This window comes from Brachyhypopomus gauderio, chromosome 3 (genome assembly GCF_052324685.1).
Source record: "Brachyhypopomus gauderio isolate BG-103 chromosome 3, BGAUD_0.2, whole genome shotgun sequence".
Classification (NCBI taxonomy): domain Eukaryota; kingdom Metazoa; phylum Chordata; class Actinopteri; order Gymnotiformes; family Hypopomidae; genus Brachyhypopomus; species Brachyhypopomus gauderio.
The window spans coordinates 35,158,370-35,174,944 of record NC_135213.1 but is presented as its reverse complement, the minus strand read 5'-3'; the positions used below and the strand labels follow the sequence as shown (position 1 = coordinate 35,174,944).

The 16,575-nt window shown below is 43.6% G+C and overlaps 1 protein-coding gene across 5 annotated transcripts in view; it reads left to right on the top strand.

Annotated features, from left to right (window-relative positions):
• Positions 1-16,575, top strand: part of LOC143509302 (coiled-coil domain-containing protein 60-like) — a 27,919-nt gene extending 11,344 nt beyond the window's left edge. The window contains exons 7-15 of one of the 5 annotated variants that reach the window (XM_076997897.1): positions 1,671-1,761; positions 2,110-2,335; positions 7,196-7,283; positions 11,135-11,209; positions 11,460-11,525; positions 11,977-12,117; positions 12,465-12,620; positions 12,894-13,083; positions 14,237-16,575. In XM_076997897.1, coding sequence (XP_076854012.1) covers positions 1,671-1,761; positions 2,110-2,335; positions 7,196-7,283; positions 11,135-11,209; positions 11,460-11,525; positions 11,977-12,117; positions 12,465-12,620; positions 12,894-13,083; positions 14,237-14,239 — 1,036 coding nt within the window. In that variant the 3' untranslated portion in view covers positions 14,240-16,575. Of the gene's footprint in view, positions 1-1,670; positions 1,762-2,109; positions 2,336-7,195; positions 7,284-11,134; positions 11,210-11,459; positions 11,526-11,976; positions 12,118-12,464; positions 12,621-12,893; positions 13,084-14,232 lie in introns of all 5 variants that reach the window. The other 4 variants (XM_076997893.1, XM_076997894.1, XM_076997896.1 and 1 more) reach the window with 4 other exon arrangements.

The following is a 16,575-nucleotide window of genomic DNA, read 5'->3' as shown; positions in this document are numbered from 1 at the left end:
ATTAAAATGATTTGGTCATCTGTGTGTGTGTGTGTGTGTGTGTGTGTGTGTGTGTGTGTGTGAGGTTTGTTGACCTCACAGCTTGTGGGGCTGAGTTGAAAACACAGTAATATGTTGTGTTTATTCCCCAGAGTAAAACACTCGCCTTAATGACACTGTGACTGTTTTGCCTTGTGATTTAGGACAGATGTCAATTCTAAATATATATATATATATATGTATATATATATATATATATTTTTTTTTTTTATTAAGTCCTTGCGTAGCTGAAGGACTTCTAAAATGCCCCCTTTTAAATCCTTTGTGTACTGCCTTCCTAAATTTTTAGATACTCTCCACACATGATGTCATCTCTATGATAGATAAAATGATGTAAGGTACACAATAATTTGGGCGTTCCAAGTGGTGAATGAATGGAAGCCTTGGAGTTGTAGCGATACCAGGGACTGAAAGAGGAAGTAGAAAGAAGGTGAAAGGTTAACACCAAGGTCATCCCAGTGCTGATGGGGGCATATGGACCTGTGACCCCTAGGTCTGAGAACAAAAGATCCCACTGGACCAAACACAGACATCATCTGAAAATGTTCTGTATACACTGAGCCATAATGACCTGTTTGACAGATATTCAATAAAAGAGGACCAAATACAGAGTCTTGTTTTACACCACGGAAAATTTCATGCTTATCTGAGACATGTTCACCTATACTGAGAACTAGAACAGTTTACAATAGCTAATGCACTTTGGCCATGGGTGTAAAATACTTGCTAATTCAACTGCATGTTTTCTGAAGCTCCATATCACGTGATCTTTAAAAACTATAATACCAAAGATCCAGCTGCTTAATGAAGCCCAGCATATAATACAAATGTAGTGTAGCGTTAGTAGTGTAGCATTCATAGCATTTGTATTTAATGTAACATTGATGTAGAAAACAGGACGCGATGTCATGTTGATAATTCAGTCCAGTGCTGTGGGGTGAGTAGGGGTGGACAGCACCATCTGCTGGACTGAGAAGAAAGTGTAGTGTCATAAATATGTGAGGGGAAACACCTGTCTCATATTTACGACACCATAAATACCATAAGTAACGGGACAATGACACTGACATTTACAGTAAACCTCACTGTGGGTTAGAGCCGAGGAAGAGGGAAGCTAGAGAGATAAGGAGAGAGAAGGACAGAGAGATGGAGTGAGAGAGGGAGCAAGAGCAAGGGAGGAGAAGAGAGATTATATCCTGTGTCCTGGAGCTACAGGCTAGTGCTAATGATAAACTCAGGAGAGGGATGAGGAGAGACAGATGTGCAGGGGGGTGGAGAGTGAGAGAGGGGGAGAGAAGGTGGGAGAGAGGGAGTGAAGATGCAGAGTGAAGGGTAGTCTGTAGGGTCTTGGCCTTCCACAAATCCAATTTCCAATAAAGTTAAAGTTAAGCTTTATAGAAGAGAGCTAGAGCAGTGCAGCAGATATTACACTTGCTGATGAAACTGGAGCAGCACGAGCCAGATCCCAGTGCAGAGGATGAGAGAGAGAGAGAGTGTGTGTGTGTGTGTGTGTGGTAACCAAAAAGCGTGATGTTTTTATTTCGTAGCAGAAATAAGCAGTAATGTCTTCTAGAGTGTTTGACTATACAAATGTGCTATAAAATACATATTCCTTTCTCACTCTTTCTCAGGGACCCAGGCAGAAGCAAAACTGGCCTCAAGACTCTGAACAAAGAGAAGGCGATACAGGCCGAGTGGGAGCAGTTTGTGTCCACACCAAAGGTTCCTCTGGCAGATTAAGCCTTTCACACACTTGACATTTTCTAACTCCTGCTTGGCTTTACCAGCCCTAAAGTCCTAAAGGTTCCTCCTCTCCTCTCCTCCCCTGACCTCCCCTCTCCTCCTCTCTCCTCTCCTCCCCCCTCCTCTCCTCTCTCCTCTCCTCTCCTCCCCTGACCTCCCCTCTCCTCCTCTCTCCTCTCCTCCCCTCTCCTCCTCTCTCCTCTCCTCCCCTCTCCTCTCCTCTCCTCCCCTGACCTCCCCTCTCCTCCTCTCTCCTCTCCTCCCCTCTCCTCTCCTCTGTTTTTCTCTTTTTTTTGCTCTTTCTCCATTTCGCTTTTTCTCTCTTAGTCACTGCGGTCCATGTTCAAGCTGTCTCGTATGTGTTCTGCACGCCCTCTGACCCGGAAGTGCTCCTCTATTAGTGTGATGTCATCCGTGGCAACGACCTCATCTCTGGGGAGTGTATCGTCCTTGGTACCTGGCAACAGAGATGGCGCTGATGTCATTGTTTCCAGCGAGGACAGCGATCCTCAGAGCACGGCGGGGTCACAGCTTGACCCTCCTGTGTCTGAATGTAAGTCACCAGGGTCAAAGGTGATACCCTGTGCTATATACTTTCAACCTTCTTCTCATTGGCTGGTAGTGTATGTGTTTTCACCCTGTAGACAGTTATACTTAGCAGAAGTATTGGATCTTTTTTACTTTGAGTTTGTCTGACTCCCCAGGAGTGCAATGGATTTGAGATTAAATAATGCCTGTAATCTAAACGTTCAGACAGATTTAATTAGAGGTTAAATACAGATTTAATTAGAAGTTATATATAGATTTGATTAGAGGTTATATACACTACTACTCGGTAAGAATAATATTACTTTTTGTACATGTGCTTATATATATATAGCTTCAACTCTTCTGGGAACGCCATCCACAATGTTTATGGGGATTTGTGACCAGTGTTGCCAACTTAGCGACTTTGTCGCTATATTTAGCGACTTTTCAGACCCTCTAGCGACTTATTGTAGTAAAAAGCGACTAGCGACAAATCTAGCGACTTTTTGTGGTGTTATTGGAGACTTTTGAAGACTCTGAACAAACACGCTCTTCAGTTGCTGTCATCTGGGCCGTGAGCTCCACAACACTCAGTGCAGTCTCACACTCAGAGCAGACCCTCACCGCTCCACGTACACACTGCACATGAACTGCACATGCCCACAGCTGCCGCCAACGGGGATGTAAATATAAATGCTTTAGACTTCAGTGAGACACGAAAAGAAATCACTGCATTTAACTCACACAGTCTCAGTCATTCTTCACCTCATTCACCACGTAGCCGGTCACTCGACTCGTCCACAGTGCGTCTCTGTGAAAGCTTAACATCTAGCTAACTTGCTCATCATGTCTCACTCTAAACTCTATTCTCAAAAATACAGGAAAGAGTGGGAATCAAATCCTGAATTTAAAGGCTGGCTGAAGCCGTGTACTGGAGATAATACACGGGCATACTGCCTGTATTGTAAGGTGGATTTCTATGCCAACTAGTTCCTGCTAACTGCTACTCATATACTAACATTTAACAACACAGCAAAAAAACTATTTATGTAATTTACGTAAATATTATTTATACAAAGCATTAAAGTCATGTAGTTCTTTTGAGAAGTGACTGCCTATTTCAAAGGCAACAGATGTTGTTCATTTGTAGTTCTAACATATTTAGGGTGTTTTTACTCATTTTTTTATCTCTCCCAACGTTATTCCTTTACAGCTTCAAAAACATGTATTATTCAAATTAGGTGATGACGTCATTTAGCGACTTCTAGCGACTTTTAGGACAACCAATAGCGACTTTCCTTACTGAGGAGTTGGCAACAGTGTTTGTGACCATTCTTCCAGAAGCACATTTGTGAGGTCACATACTGATGTTGGATGAGAAGGCCTGGCTCTCAGTCTCCACTCCAATTCATCCCAAAGGTGTTCTGTCAGGTTGAGGTCAGGACTCTGTACAGGCCAGTCAAGTTCATCTAAACCAGACTCTGCCATCCGTGTCTTTATGGACCTTGCTTTGTGCACTGGTGCATAGACTTGTTGGAAGAGAAAGAGGCCAGCTCCAAACTGTTCCCACAAAGTTGCGAACATGGAATTGTCCGTGTCTTAGTATGCTGAAGCATTCAGAGTTCCTTTCACTGGAACTAAGGGGCCAAGCCCAACTCCTGAAAAACAACCCCACACCATAATCCCCCCTCCACCAAACTTTACACTTGGCACAATACAGTCAGACAAGTACCGTTCAATCCCAGACTCGCCAATCCCAGACTCGTCCATCAGTTTGCCAGAAGCATGATTCGTCACTCCAGAGAACACGCCTCCTCTGCTCTAGAGTCCAGTGGCGGCGTGCTTTACACCACTGCATCTGACGCTTTGCATTGTACTTGGTGATGTGTGGCTTGGATGCAGCTGCTCAACCATGGAAACCCATTCCACAAAGTTCTCTGCGCACTGTTCTTGAGCTAATCTGAAGGCCACGTGAAGTTTGGATGTCTGTAGTGATTGACTCTGCAGAAAGTTGGCGACCTCTTCGCACTATGTGCTTCAGCACCGCTGACCCAACTCCGTCGGTTTACGTGGCCTACCACTTCATGGCTGAGTTGCTGTCCCAAACACTTTCATTTTCTTATAATACAGCTGACAGTTGACTGTGGAATATTTAGGAGCGAGGAAATTTCACAGTTCCACACTGGAATGCTCCTGAGCTCCTGAGAGCGACCCATTCTTTCACAAATGTTTGTCAAAACAGTTTACATGCCAAGGTGCTTAATTTTATACACCAGTGGCCATGGAAGTGATCAGAACACCTGATTCTGATCATTTGGTTGGGTTAGCGAATACTTTTGGCAATATAGTGTGTGTGTGTGAGAGTGTGTGTTTGTTTGTGTGTGTGTGTGTGTGGGTGTGTGTGTGTGTGTGTGTGTGTGTGTGTATATATATATATACACACACACACACACACACACTCACTGACCACTTTATTAGGTACACCTTGCTAGAACCGGCTTGGACCCCCTTTGCCTTCAGAACTGCCTTAATCCTTCATTCCAAAGATTCAACAAGGTACTGGAAACATTCCTCAGAGAGTCTGGTCCATATTGACATGATCACGCAGTTGCTGCAGATTTGTTAGCTGCACATCCATGATGTGAATCTCCCGTTCCACCACATCCCAAAGGTGCAATATTGGATTGAGATCTGGTGACTGTGGAGGCCATTTGAGTAGAATGAGCTCATTGTCATGTTCAAGAAACCAGTCTGAGATGATTTGCATTTTATGACATGGCGCGTTATCCTGCTAGAAGTAGCCATCAGAAGACAGATACACTGTGGTCATAAAGGGATGGCCATGGTCAGCAACAATACCCAGGTAGGCTGTGGCGTTGACACTATGCTCAATTGGTGCTAATAACATATACACAAACACACACACATACACAAACTTCAACAAACCTAGGATACATATTTCTGTTTTCTTCCACCAAATGGGCAGCTTAGAATTTGGTCTGTTTGCCTTTTTTCTCCTCGACAGCCAATCACACTCAGTGTGTTGTGGCTGCAGCTCTTAACAGACCTTATCAACATCATAACTGTTTTCCTCATGCATTCGGCCCTGAACTCTTGCAGGTGTGAGTGTGTGTGCATGTCTGTGTGTATGTGTGTGTGCATGTCTGTGTGTGTGTGTGTGCATGTGAACATGTGCATCTGGTGTTTGTATGTCAAGAATACAACTTTATCAGGTGCTTCTAGATCACCCTTTGCTGTTTTAGTTCTAGAATTAGAATCTGGGTTCCGGAAGACAAGCACGTGATGTACTCTAGAACTTCCACAATCTCTACAAAATAAAAGCAAAATCTCAAAATGGATGTTTAACGCCATCTGCGTGCCTGTGATCACTGTAGGTGTCCAGTCATTCTGCCTGTATAATCTTTGGCAGGATGTAGCGCCCCCTAGATGAGAGGATGCTGCTGGTGCGTGATCAGAGACGCCCACATGGTGTGTCTGTGCTGCTGTGTTTTTTTTCCTCACTGCAGTTGCCCACTCTAATAAACAAAGACCTACTGAAGCCTCTCTGGGCTGAGCCAGATATTTGAGGAAGAATCTCATTTGTCTGACCGCAGCAGGCCGTCCAAGTGTAGCGCCGTCTCTCACCATCAGCTCTAATTGTTTCTGCTTAAATAGGCTGAAGATGAAACTTTTATTTGTGTGTTAAGAAGGGACTTGACGGGAGTGGGTGTGTTTAATAGAGGATAAGAATACACTCAAAATGTATTATTTTTTTATTGTATAAATAAATAAATCATGCTTAACTCCCCAGGTGAAGGAAGTCCGGGTATTTGAGATATAATATTAGATATAACAGAGTTTATGACAATTCCAATTTATTCATTTCTGAGATATTGCATGTTTAATTTGTATCCACCTATCAAACCAAGCCACCACCACATTTATGATGAACAACACTTTTCCAAAAGATTTATAGTTGTTCCTCCTGTGGATTTTTTGTGTGTTTTGTGGTGTAGGTGGAGATTTTTCACACAGTTTCTGCTGTGTGACGGCACTTTTGTTGTAAACTCTTTGCTTCTAAGTGAGATCTGTTCAGAAATAAGGTGGTCAGAGATAAATTGTGTTGACATTTTGACCAAGAGGGGGCAGCAAAAGCTCATCAATGTTTTTTGTTTGTTTTTTTAATTGCGTTCTTCCCATTAACTATTTGAAGAGCTGTGTAATGTTTAAATATATAATCTGATACATTGTAATAATGTAGACTCATTCTTAATTCATTTGCTAATTATCTTAATGAATATATTTTTTTACATTTTCATCAGGATAGTTTGTGTAATGAAATCATTCATGACGTTATGACAGAAAATGGTTTTGTAATTGTGTCATTGGTTAATTTCATGTGTCTAATCTAAGATGTATCTAATCTATCCACGTATCTAATTTATCTATGTATCTATGTGTTTGCATGAGCTTGTATGTTGGTTGATTCCTATTTTCTTTCATCTAAGATTGTTTTAAAACGAAAAGTCAAAGAACCTTTATGTTGTCAACATATAGTCTAAATTCAGTCACCGAGCTGTTCGTGTTGCTGTGCTTGTCCCGCTGTCGCCCTCGTGTGGTGCAGAAGTATAAATGCGGCCGGCACAGAATGGGTCAAATGACACAGCATGGCAGATCGTGTTGAGAACCAGCCGATTCCGGTCACAGGCCGATTGTTCTGTACATCTCTATAAAGCAGAGACTGAGAAAGTGGCCTTGAAACACAGCTGTACTGCTTGAGGGTCACTGGTGTGTGTGTGTGTGTGTGTGTGTGTGTGTGTGTGTGTGTGTGTGTGTGTGTGTGTGTGTGTGTGTGTGTGTGTGTGTGTGTGTGTGTGTGTTTCAGATCTGCAAATGCTGCTGGATGAGGTACACCACAGTGTTTCTAAAGACATGTGTGGCACAGGGAGAGACTGCAGGCGTGAAACAAATCGGTAAACTCCCGTGTGTCCTGGTGTCAGTTCCACCCATTCTGACCCAGCCCTCATAGTGTGGTCCACACACACCTCTGTGTGCTGTGGGTTGATAAGTGTTGTCTGTTAGATGTCCTCTCTGTTAGGTGTCCTCTCTGTTAATAGTCCTGTCTGTTAGGTGTCCTGTCTGTTACATGGGTTAAAGTTCTCCGTCACTACGACGGATTTCCGTCATTTGATTTTTTTGGGGAAAAAATCCGTCAAATCATAATAAACAACACACGCGCGTGCTATCTGTTTTGTGGCCGAAATATGATCCTGTCACTGGCGCTCATCAGCGCTGGATGGATGACGGCGGTGTCATTTGATTGACTTGCGGTTCATTCCGCCTTCAGATTTGCGGACATTACGTAGAAAGGTTTTTACCCCCCTCCTGCCTGGCGTGACCGTAGCGCGCGACTTTGTACACCTGCGCGAACGGCGGAGGCTACTTGCTGCGTCACATTCTTTTTGCAGTGTTGTCCGAAACGATATGTGGTAGTATAAAGAAACACCCCTCAAAAACAGGGGAATGAACATTTACCTGACCAATTGTTGCATTAGTGCTAGAATTTATGCTAAAGTACTTTAAAATGCTTGAAAATGTAACTACTTCGTTTCACAACAAATAGCTATCTGACTGAACAATTCTCTTGTATTACGTTGTAATTCCAGGACGAAACATGAGAGAACGTGAAGACGTTAAGATTGGGCGTTTTGAAAATAAACAACCATTAAATAATTTGATAAAAAGCGAATTATTTCGAATCATTTCGAGTATATGTATAAATTTTTAACTTAATTAAATTTAACGTTGAAAACGTGTTGAAATGGACCTTGAAGGTGACGTACAAGTGCTTTTAATTCCACCTTGTAAAGGTGTATGAACCCGGCAAACATGACTTTGTTCACTGCGCTGAAGCGCTGCGCGCGCGATGTTAGTTACTAAATTCGAGAGGTTCACGACTGCGAGGCTCTCGCGCACAGGTGGAGCCACCTCGATTACGTCATTTTCGGCGTGCGGACCCTCGCGCTGCTCACGCCGCTCGTGCTGCGTCAAGTATAAAGGCTTAAACCAGGCTTAACATGGATGGTGGTGTTCTGTTTGTATTTAAAAGCTCTATCCAGTGGTGTGATTTAATTTGCCATTTTTGGACATTACATTTTTTTGTAACATACCTACTTAAAGCAGGTAATCTTACGGCTTATGTTTTTGCGATAGTGAATCTGATAAAAACAAGAGCTTCATACCTCTCACCAGGATTCACTAAATTTGACTTGATCTTTAAATAATTTTCTGGAAGAGGACCCCCAGATAACTCCCATTAAATACACATTTAAGTACATTTATTGCTCAGGTGTTCATTCTCTCTTCTGTCCTTACACAGGCTGTTTAGATAAATATACTTTATAAATGTGTTTATTGTGTAGAATTAGGCAAAAGAGGCCGTGTCCCAACTACACCACATTTTCAGTAATTGCTGGCATTGTCTTTTGCCAGGAAAAATTTTCAGTCAAATGAAAATTTCTTGCTTTAACCCATGGTCTGTTAAGAGTCCTCTCTGTTAGGTGTCCTCTCTGTTAAGAGTCCTCTCTGTTAGGTGTCCTGTCTGTTAAGAGTCCTCTCTGTTAGGTGTCCTCTCTGTTAAGAGTCCTCTCTGTTAGGTGTCCTGTCTGTTAAGAGTCCTCTCTGTTAGGTGTCCTCTCTGTTAATCGTCCTCTCTGTTAGGTGTCCTCTCTGTTAATAGTCCTGTCTGTTAGGTGTCCTGTCTGTTAGGTGTCCTCTGTTAATAGTCCTGTCTGTTAATCGTCCTCTCTGTTAGGTGTCCTGTCTGGTAGGTGTCCTCTCTGTTAGGTGTCCTCTCTGTTAATCGTCCTCTCTGTTAATTGTTATGTGTCCTCTCTGTTAAGAGTCCTCTCTGTTAGGTGTCCTCTCTGTTAATAGTCCTGTCTGTTAGGTGTCCTCTCTGTTAATAGTCCTGTCTGTTAGGTGTCCTCTCTGTTAGGTGTCCTGTCTGGTAGGTGTCCTCTCTGTTAATAGTCCTCTCTGTTAGGTGTCCTCTCTGGTAGGTGTCCTCTCTGTTAATAGTCCTCTCTGTTAGGTGTCCTCTCTGTTAGGTGTCCTCTCTGTTAATAGTCCTCTCTGTTAGGTGTCCTCTCTGGTAGGTGTCCTCTCTGTTAATAGTCCTCTCTGTTAGGTGTCCTCTCTGGTAGGTGTCCTCTCTGTTAGGTGTCCTCTCTGTTAATAGTCCTCTCTGGTAGGTGTCCTCTCTGTTAATAGTCCTCTCTGTTAGGTGTCCTCTCTGGTAGGTGTCCTCTCTGGTAGGTGTCCTCTCTGTTAATAGTCCTCTCTGGTAGGTGTCCTCTCTGGTAGGTGTCCTCTCTGTTAATAGTCCTCTCTGGTAGGTGTCCTCTCTGTTAATAGTCCTCTCTGGTAGGTGTCCTCTCTGGTAGGTGTCCTCTCTGTTAGGTGTCCTCTCTGGTAGGTGTCCTCTCTGTTAATAGTCCTCTCTGTTAGGTGTCCTCTCTGTTAGGTGTTCTCTCTGTTAGGTGTCCTCTCTGTTAGGTGTCCTCTCTGGTAGGTGTCCTCTCTGTTAGGTGTCCTCTCTGTTAGGTGTCCTCTCTGTTAGGTGTCCTCTCTGGTAGGTGTCCTCTCTGTTAGGTGTCCTCTCTGTTAATAGTCCTCTCTGGTAGGTGTCCTCTCTGTTAATAGTCCTCTCTGTTAGGTGTCCTCTCTGGTAGGTGTCCTCTCTGTTAATAGTCCTCTCTGGTATAGGTGTCCTCTCTGGTAGGTGTCCTCTCTGTTAATAGTCCTCTCTGGTAGGTGTCCTCTCTGGTAGGTGTCCTCTCTGTTAATAGTCCTCTCTGGTAGGTGTCCTCTCTGTTAGGTGTCCTCTCTGTTAGGTGTCCTCTCTGGTAGGTGTCCTCTCTGGTAGGTGTCCTCTCTGTTAATAGTCCTCTCTGGTAGGTGTCCTCTCTGTTAGGTGTCCTCTCTGTTAATAGTCCTCTCTGTTAGGTGTCCTCTCTGGTAGGTGTCCTCTCTGTTAGGTGTCCTCTCTGGTAGGTGTCCTCTCTGCATGTACACATACACGTGTGTGTCATGGATATTAACGCCACCTGTTGCAGCTCCCTCACAGTTGGGCAGAAATACAACACTGACTGCTGCTGAAATGTAACTCAGTTCAGACAGCATTGTGTTTGAATGAGGCCATCAGTCTCACAGCGCTTCAAGTAATTAACACTGATCTGGGGTCAGCTTTGCCTCTCCATCTGGTCTGTGATCACACATTTCCATTCCACTTAAATACTCGGGATCAGAGGATGTGGTTTGAAACAGAGGGAGGCCTCTGATTTACATATATGTAAATGTGGCGATTAATACTCCTGAGAGAGTACCTGGCTGGTGGGCGAGGCCAGATGTGTTGGAGCAGATTTACAACACCCATGCCATAAGGTGGATCTACAGGACCTAAGTGGGACCCCTGTGCTGGTCACACCACCCTGTCCTTCCACACATGCGCCTGTAGAGTTTCACTACACCTGTGTGTTGTAGCTTGATAAATATGCAGTTCAACTATTGACAGGAGCCTATTTTAGGTGTAATGTTATTTACAATAATGATTTTTATTTACATTTGGTTTATATATATTTTGATTATCTGAGTCATGTGACATGAATGGTCTGTTATATATGAAGTGTGTGAAATATGGTTGGTTGTTCACAGTGTGGACGTGACAAACACACACACACACACAGCCATAAGCAGATCTGAGGTGTGACTGAGGTGTGTTTCCTCTGTTGTTCTGGGGTGTGTTTGTGTCGTCCTACTGCAGGGAATCGCTCAGGCCGGCCAATCACGTGCAGGCCAACGTCGCCACTGGGAGACTGGAGTCCCACAGACCAAAGAGGTGTGTGTGTGTGTGTGTGTGTGTGTGTGTGTGTGTGTGAGTGTGTGTGTGTGTGTGTGTGTGTGTGTGTGTGTGTGTGTGTGTGTGTGTGTGTGACTGTGTGCGTGTATGTGAGTGTGTGTGTGCGTGTTTGTGCGCGCGCGTGTGTGTATGTGTGTGTGCGTGTACGTGCGTGTGTGTGTGTGTGTGTGTGTGTGTGTGTTTTCTGCAGATCAGGATTAAATTGAGAGTTTTTCCTGATTCTTTGTAGAGTTATAGTTCTTCATAATGCAAAGAAGCAAGCAGTGCGAGAAACTCAGAAATCATCTTCACCATGGTAACCTGCTTTACATACTTTGCCCAAATCTCACCTTAGTCCAACTGCAGCCCCCCCTACAGGTCTGGAGGATAATACAGTGTGGCAGTCCGGTAATGTTTAACCTACCCGTACTGGGGATTTCAGGCATGTGTGTGTGGAGCTGATCCTAGACCAGCAGTCTTACTGTTAAATATCCAGGGTGCAAATCACTGAGAGTGATTCAGTGCTTCATAAAATTTCAAATTTCATTTTGATTCATTTCAATTTGGAATCATTATTCTTCCCCTAATAGTCACATGATCAACAATGAGCCGTGTTTAACCATAAATACGACTGACATAATAAAAGTCATGGTGTTAGCTGGAAGTCGGAGGTGAAGGCAGAGACACATTCAGGTTCACTGGCTGTGTTGATTATGGTCACGTCTTGTTTCTTCTTTGTTGGTGTTTCTTCCCTTCTCCTGATCCAGTTGCCCCGCTGTGCCTCCCTGTTTCTCCGACTCATTCAGCCACAGGAAGGCGGCCATGTTGTCTCAGACGAGGGAGGAATTTGAAGAGCGGATGGAAGAATTGAACCTCAGCCTGACCGATGCACTACAACACAACGCCAGGTGAGACGCTTCCTCCAACAGCAGCAGTTGGACCTTCTCCACACACACATGACTCAGCAGGAAAGCAGTGACATAAACCCAGAACTTTCCAGAATATTCCTTCTCTTTTATTTGACCTCTCAATCACTCCTCCTGTCTCCATCTCTCTCTCTCTCTTCATCTCTCATTCTCTCCTTTACTCCTCTATCTCTCTCCATCTCTCATTGTCTCCCTTACACCTATCTTTCTCTTCCTCCTCTTCCTCTTTCTTTCCCCCCTCTCTCCCTCTCTTTTTCTCTCTCTCCCTCTCTCATTCTCCCCATCACTCCTCTATCTTTCTCCTCCTTTCTCGCTCTGTCTCTCTATAGGAATAAATGGCTAAGTGGACTCCAGAGGTTCCAGTCCCTCTCCAACATTGCTGCCCCGTCATCTCTGACCTCCTCTGTGACCTGTGTGACCTCTAAGTCAAGCGTGCAGGATTCAAAGAAAACAGATGCCACAGGAAGACACTACACTACCCAATGGTGTGTGTGTGTGTGTGTGTGTGTGTGTGTGTGTGTGTGTGTGTGTGTGTGTGTTAAATGTCCATTTAGTCTTAAAGAAATCAAAATCACAGAACATTTCTGAATGATGCCTGTGTATTGTGTAACTGCATGCATTCATCCACATTCTGTGTGCGCACGTGTGTGTGTGTGTGTGTGTGTGTATGTGTGTGTATGTGTGTGTGTGTGTGTGTGTGTGTGTGTGTGTGTGTGTGTGTGTGTGTGTGTGTGTGTGTGTGTGTGTCCTGTCTGCAGGCTTTCAGCACTGCTCAACCGCCTCTCCCTTCACACACACTCGGACGTTAAGTTGGCCCGTGTTCTAGACAAGCTAAGGTGCTATGCAGAAGAACCAACACTGTGGATCCGCCCTCACGTTTTCCTCAGGGTCCTAAACTCCCTACAGCCATGGGAGCTCTGCTGCCCAGACCTCTGTGTGGCTATAGAGGTAACACACCTCATCAAACCCAACTCTGTGCTGTTATAAGTACATATGCAGTAATCCAATCCACCAGCAGGGGTTGCCAGAGAGAAACAAATCAATCCAACTTCATTATTGAACAATACGCGTAACTACTTATATAACCACAAAGAATGCCATAATGCCATAATACTTACCACCCAGACTTGACTGAATATCTCCACCTTTCGCTCTCGGGCTGTTTGCATCACTCCATCTGTTTTGGGACCTGTCAGATAGTTTATTGGAGCTTCCTAGTGGCTTTATGGACGTAGGCAGAAATTATGTGAATGGATCTTACACACTGTTTCTTCTCACGACCATAAACCTGTTTTCAGCTCCAGCTACAGTTAGCACTCTCATACACACACACACACACACACACACACACACACACACACACACACACACACACACACACACATACATACATACATACTGACACACGCAGATCCACACACTCACACACAAATCCACACACACACACGCAGATCCACACACACACATGCAGATCCACACACACTCACACACACAGATCCACACACACAAATCCACACACACACACAGATCCACAAACACACACTCACACACGCAGATCCACACACACACACAAGTCCACAAACACACACTCACACACACAGATCCACAAACACACACAAATCCACACACACTCGCACACACAGATCCACAAACACACACAAATCCACAAACACACACTCACACAAACCCACAAACACACGCTCACATACACAAATCCGCAAACAAACACACACACACACACACACTCCACTCCTGTGTTTTGTTGTGGCAAGTTCAGGCGGGCCTTCTACGAGGCCATTAGTAGAGCAGGAGCTGTGTGCGGTAAACTCACATCAGGCACTGGGGGGTTGATGGATAACCAGGGGGGTTAATGATCTCTTTATTAAACTCTTTATTCTCTAATCTGGTTTTGTTATATTCTGTTATTCACAGAATAAGTTTTTCTAATTTTTGTATTTGTATATGTGCTGAATGTTTTATACACATCGGTGTTCTCACTTCATATACTTTCTGTGTCTGTCTCTGTTTGTTACTCTGCGTTACTGTCTCTGTCCCTGTGTCTCTGTCCCTGTCCCCGTGTCCCTCTCTTGGCTGTAGATAGTAAGGGAGAATGCGGTCCAGATGTCTGTAGCGGAGTATGACAGCTGGCTGCACACACGCATCAGTCTGCCCAAGACGCCACCACAGGGTGTGAATCACACACCGTGAAGGACCCACCTCTCTTGTGCTCTCTGTCTGTCTCTCTCTCTCTCCCTCCCTCCCTCTCTTCCTCTCTCTCCCCCTCTCTCTCCCTCTCCTATATGTTTTTCTTTTTTTGTAATTTTACATGGTTCTACCATTATTTCCCTCATTCAAATACAGAGTTTTGTTGAGTTCTGTTGTGTTGGGAACTCTTGCGGTCAGTGTAAACCCAATGGTTTTAGTATTGGTGTGTGTGTGTGTGTGTGTGTGTGTGTGTGTGTGTGTGTGTGTGTGTGTGTGTGTGTGTGTGTGTGTGTGTGTGTGAGAACATGCTTCTGTTGTACAGATGATTCACCCTGACTGCTTTTGTGTTTTGGTGAACTGCATATGCATTTTTCCATATAAGCAAAACATTCACAGTTCAATCAAACTGTTCAACCTGATAAGCTGTATGAACATTGGCCAGGAGATACCAAGTGCTCAGGTTGGGGGAGGGTTAGATCAATTGGCTTTAACCAGGAGATACCAAGTGCTCAGGTTGGGGGAGGGTTAGATCACAGTTCCCTGTGGGCTCCAACATGGCAGGACCTGTGCTGGAGTTTGGACATTTTTAGAATGCCTTTCTGTTTCAGGGTCTGAACACACCTCTCATTTCCCCCCATCTGGTGATTACATGTCAGGGTACTTTCCCAGAATGCCCTGCTCAGCGTGTTTGCATTGACTACACTCAAACAGTGAGAACTGTTTGCTGGAAAAGCTTCACAGAATTGCAACACACAGAATTCAGGTCACTAAACGTTTGACTAGATTTTGACCAGATGCAAATGTATTATAGTTTTTTTAAATTTATTAATACATTAATAAAACATAAGCAAAACAAATAATCAGAAAGTGAGTGAGTGTGTGTGTATGTGAGTGTGTGTATGTGTTCGTGCATGTGTGTCAATATGTGTGTGTGTGCCCGTGCGTGCGTGTGTGCTCATACGTGTGGGTGTGCATGTGCGGGGGTGTGTGTGTGTGTGTGTGTGTGTGTGTGTGTGTGTGTGAAAGAACGAGAGAGAGTGAGTAAATGTAAAGTTCAGGCTACAGGAAGGAAAATTTACATAAACAGAAAGGAAACAGGAGGAAATATAAATGCACAGGAATGACTGTATACTCATTTAGTGTGTGTGTGTGTGTGTGTGTGTGTGTGTGTGTGTGTGTGTGTGTGTGTGTGTGTGTGTGTGTGTGTGTGTGTGTCCTTGTGACTGTTCACCCACTCTATCAATAGCAGAATTTGGCCTCTGGAAAATTAAACATTTGCTTTGCGTTTACTGGTAGCTCCAAGTGGAAACCTGCGTTGATGTACAGAATGTGACCGCTGGTGGTGGTGGTGGTGTGTGTGTGTGTGTGTGTGTGTGTGTGTGTGTGTGTGTGTGTGTGTGTGTGTGTGTGTGTGTGTGTGTGTGTGTGTGTGTGTGGAGGGGGGGGGTGTTTGATTAGTCACTATTATTAGTATTAAGTCTTAAATATTTTTTTATGTTAGAAAGATATTTTTTATGTTTTATGTTACCCACACAGGATGCTGTACATGAAAATATCTGAAAATATGTATGAAAATGTATGAAAGTGATTACGGTACTTTCACTGTTTATTATGTTGGCATTATTGAAGGGGTGAGGTGACCTTACCTTTGACCTTGGTCATCATCACCTTCTGTTAAGATAAACCTGTGAGTATGTGTTGCATCATAATCTATTACGAAAGTCAAGGAAAAAGCACTTTCAGAAAAATGACAGATGTTTAAGTACAGAGGGAGTTTTTCAAACAAATTTGTTTATTAGGAATAGGAAATCTACAGTAAATGTTCTACATACAATATACTATAAATACACTATATACAATATACAGAATATATTATATACAATATTCTGTAAACATGCAATGTTTATTAGCAATAGAAATAATACTATATACAATGTGCTGTAAATATTGTTTAATCTAGTATAGTAGTAATATAGTATGTTTCACTATATATAATATAGTATGAGTTTGATGAGATTTTTTTGCTGGGATAGATGGGTTTATTTGATGAGTTTGTTTTGCTGGGATAGATGGGTTTATTTGATGAGTTTGTTTTGCTGGGACAGATGGGTTTATTTGATGTGTTTTATGAGTTTGTTAAGTTTCCCAGATCCTGACCCTTATTCATGACCCTTGCAGCCATTTATGCATTAATGTACATTAATTAAATTACACAGTAACTTCCTGTTTCAGTAA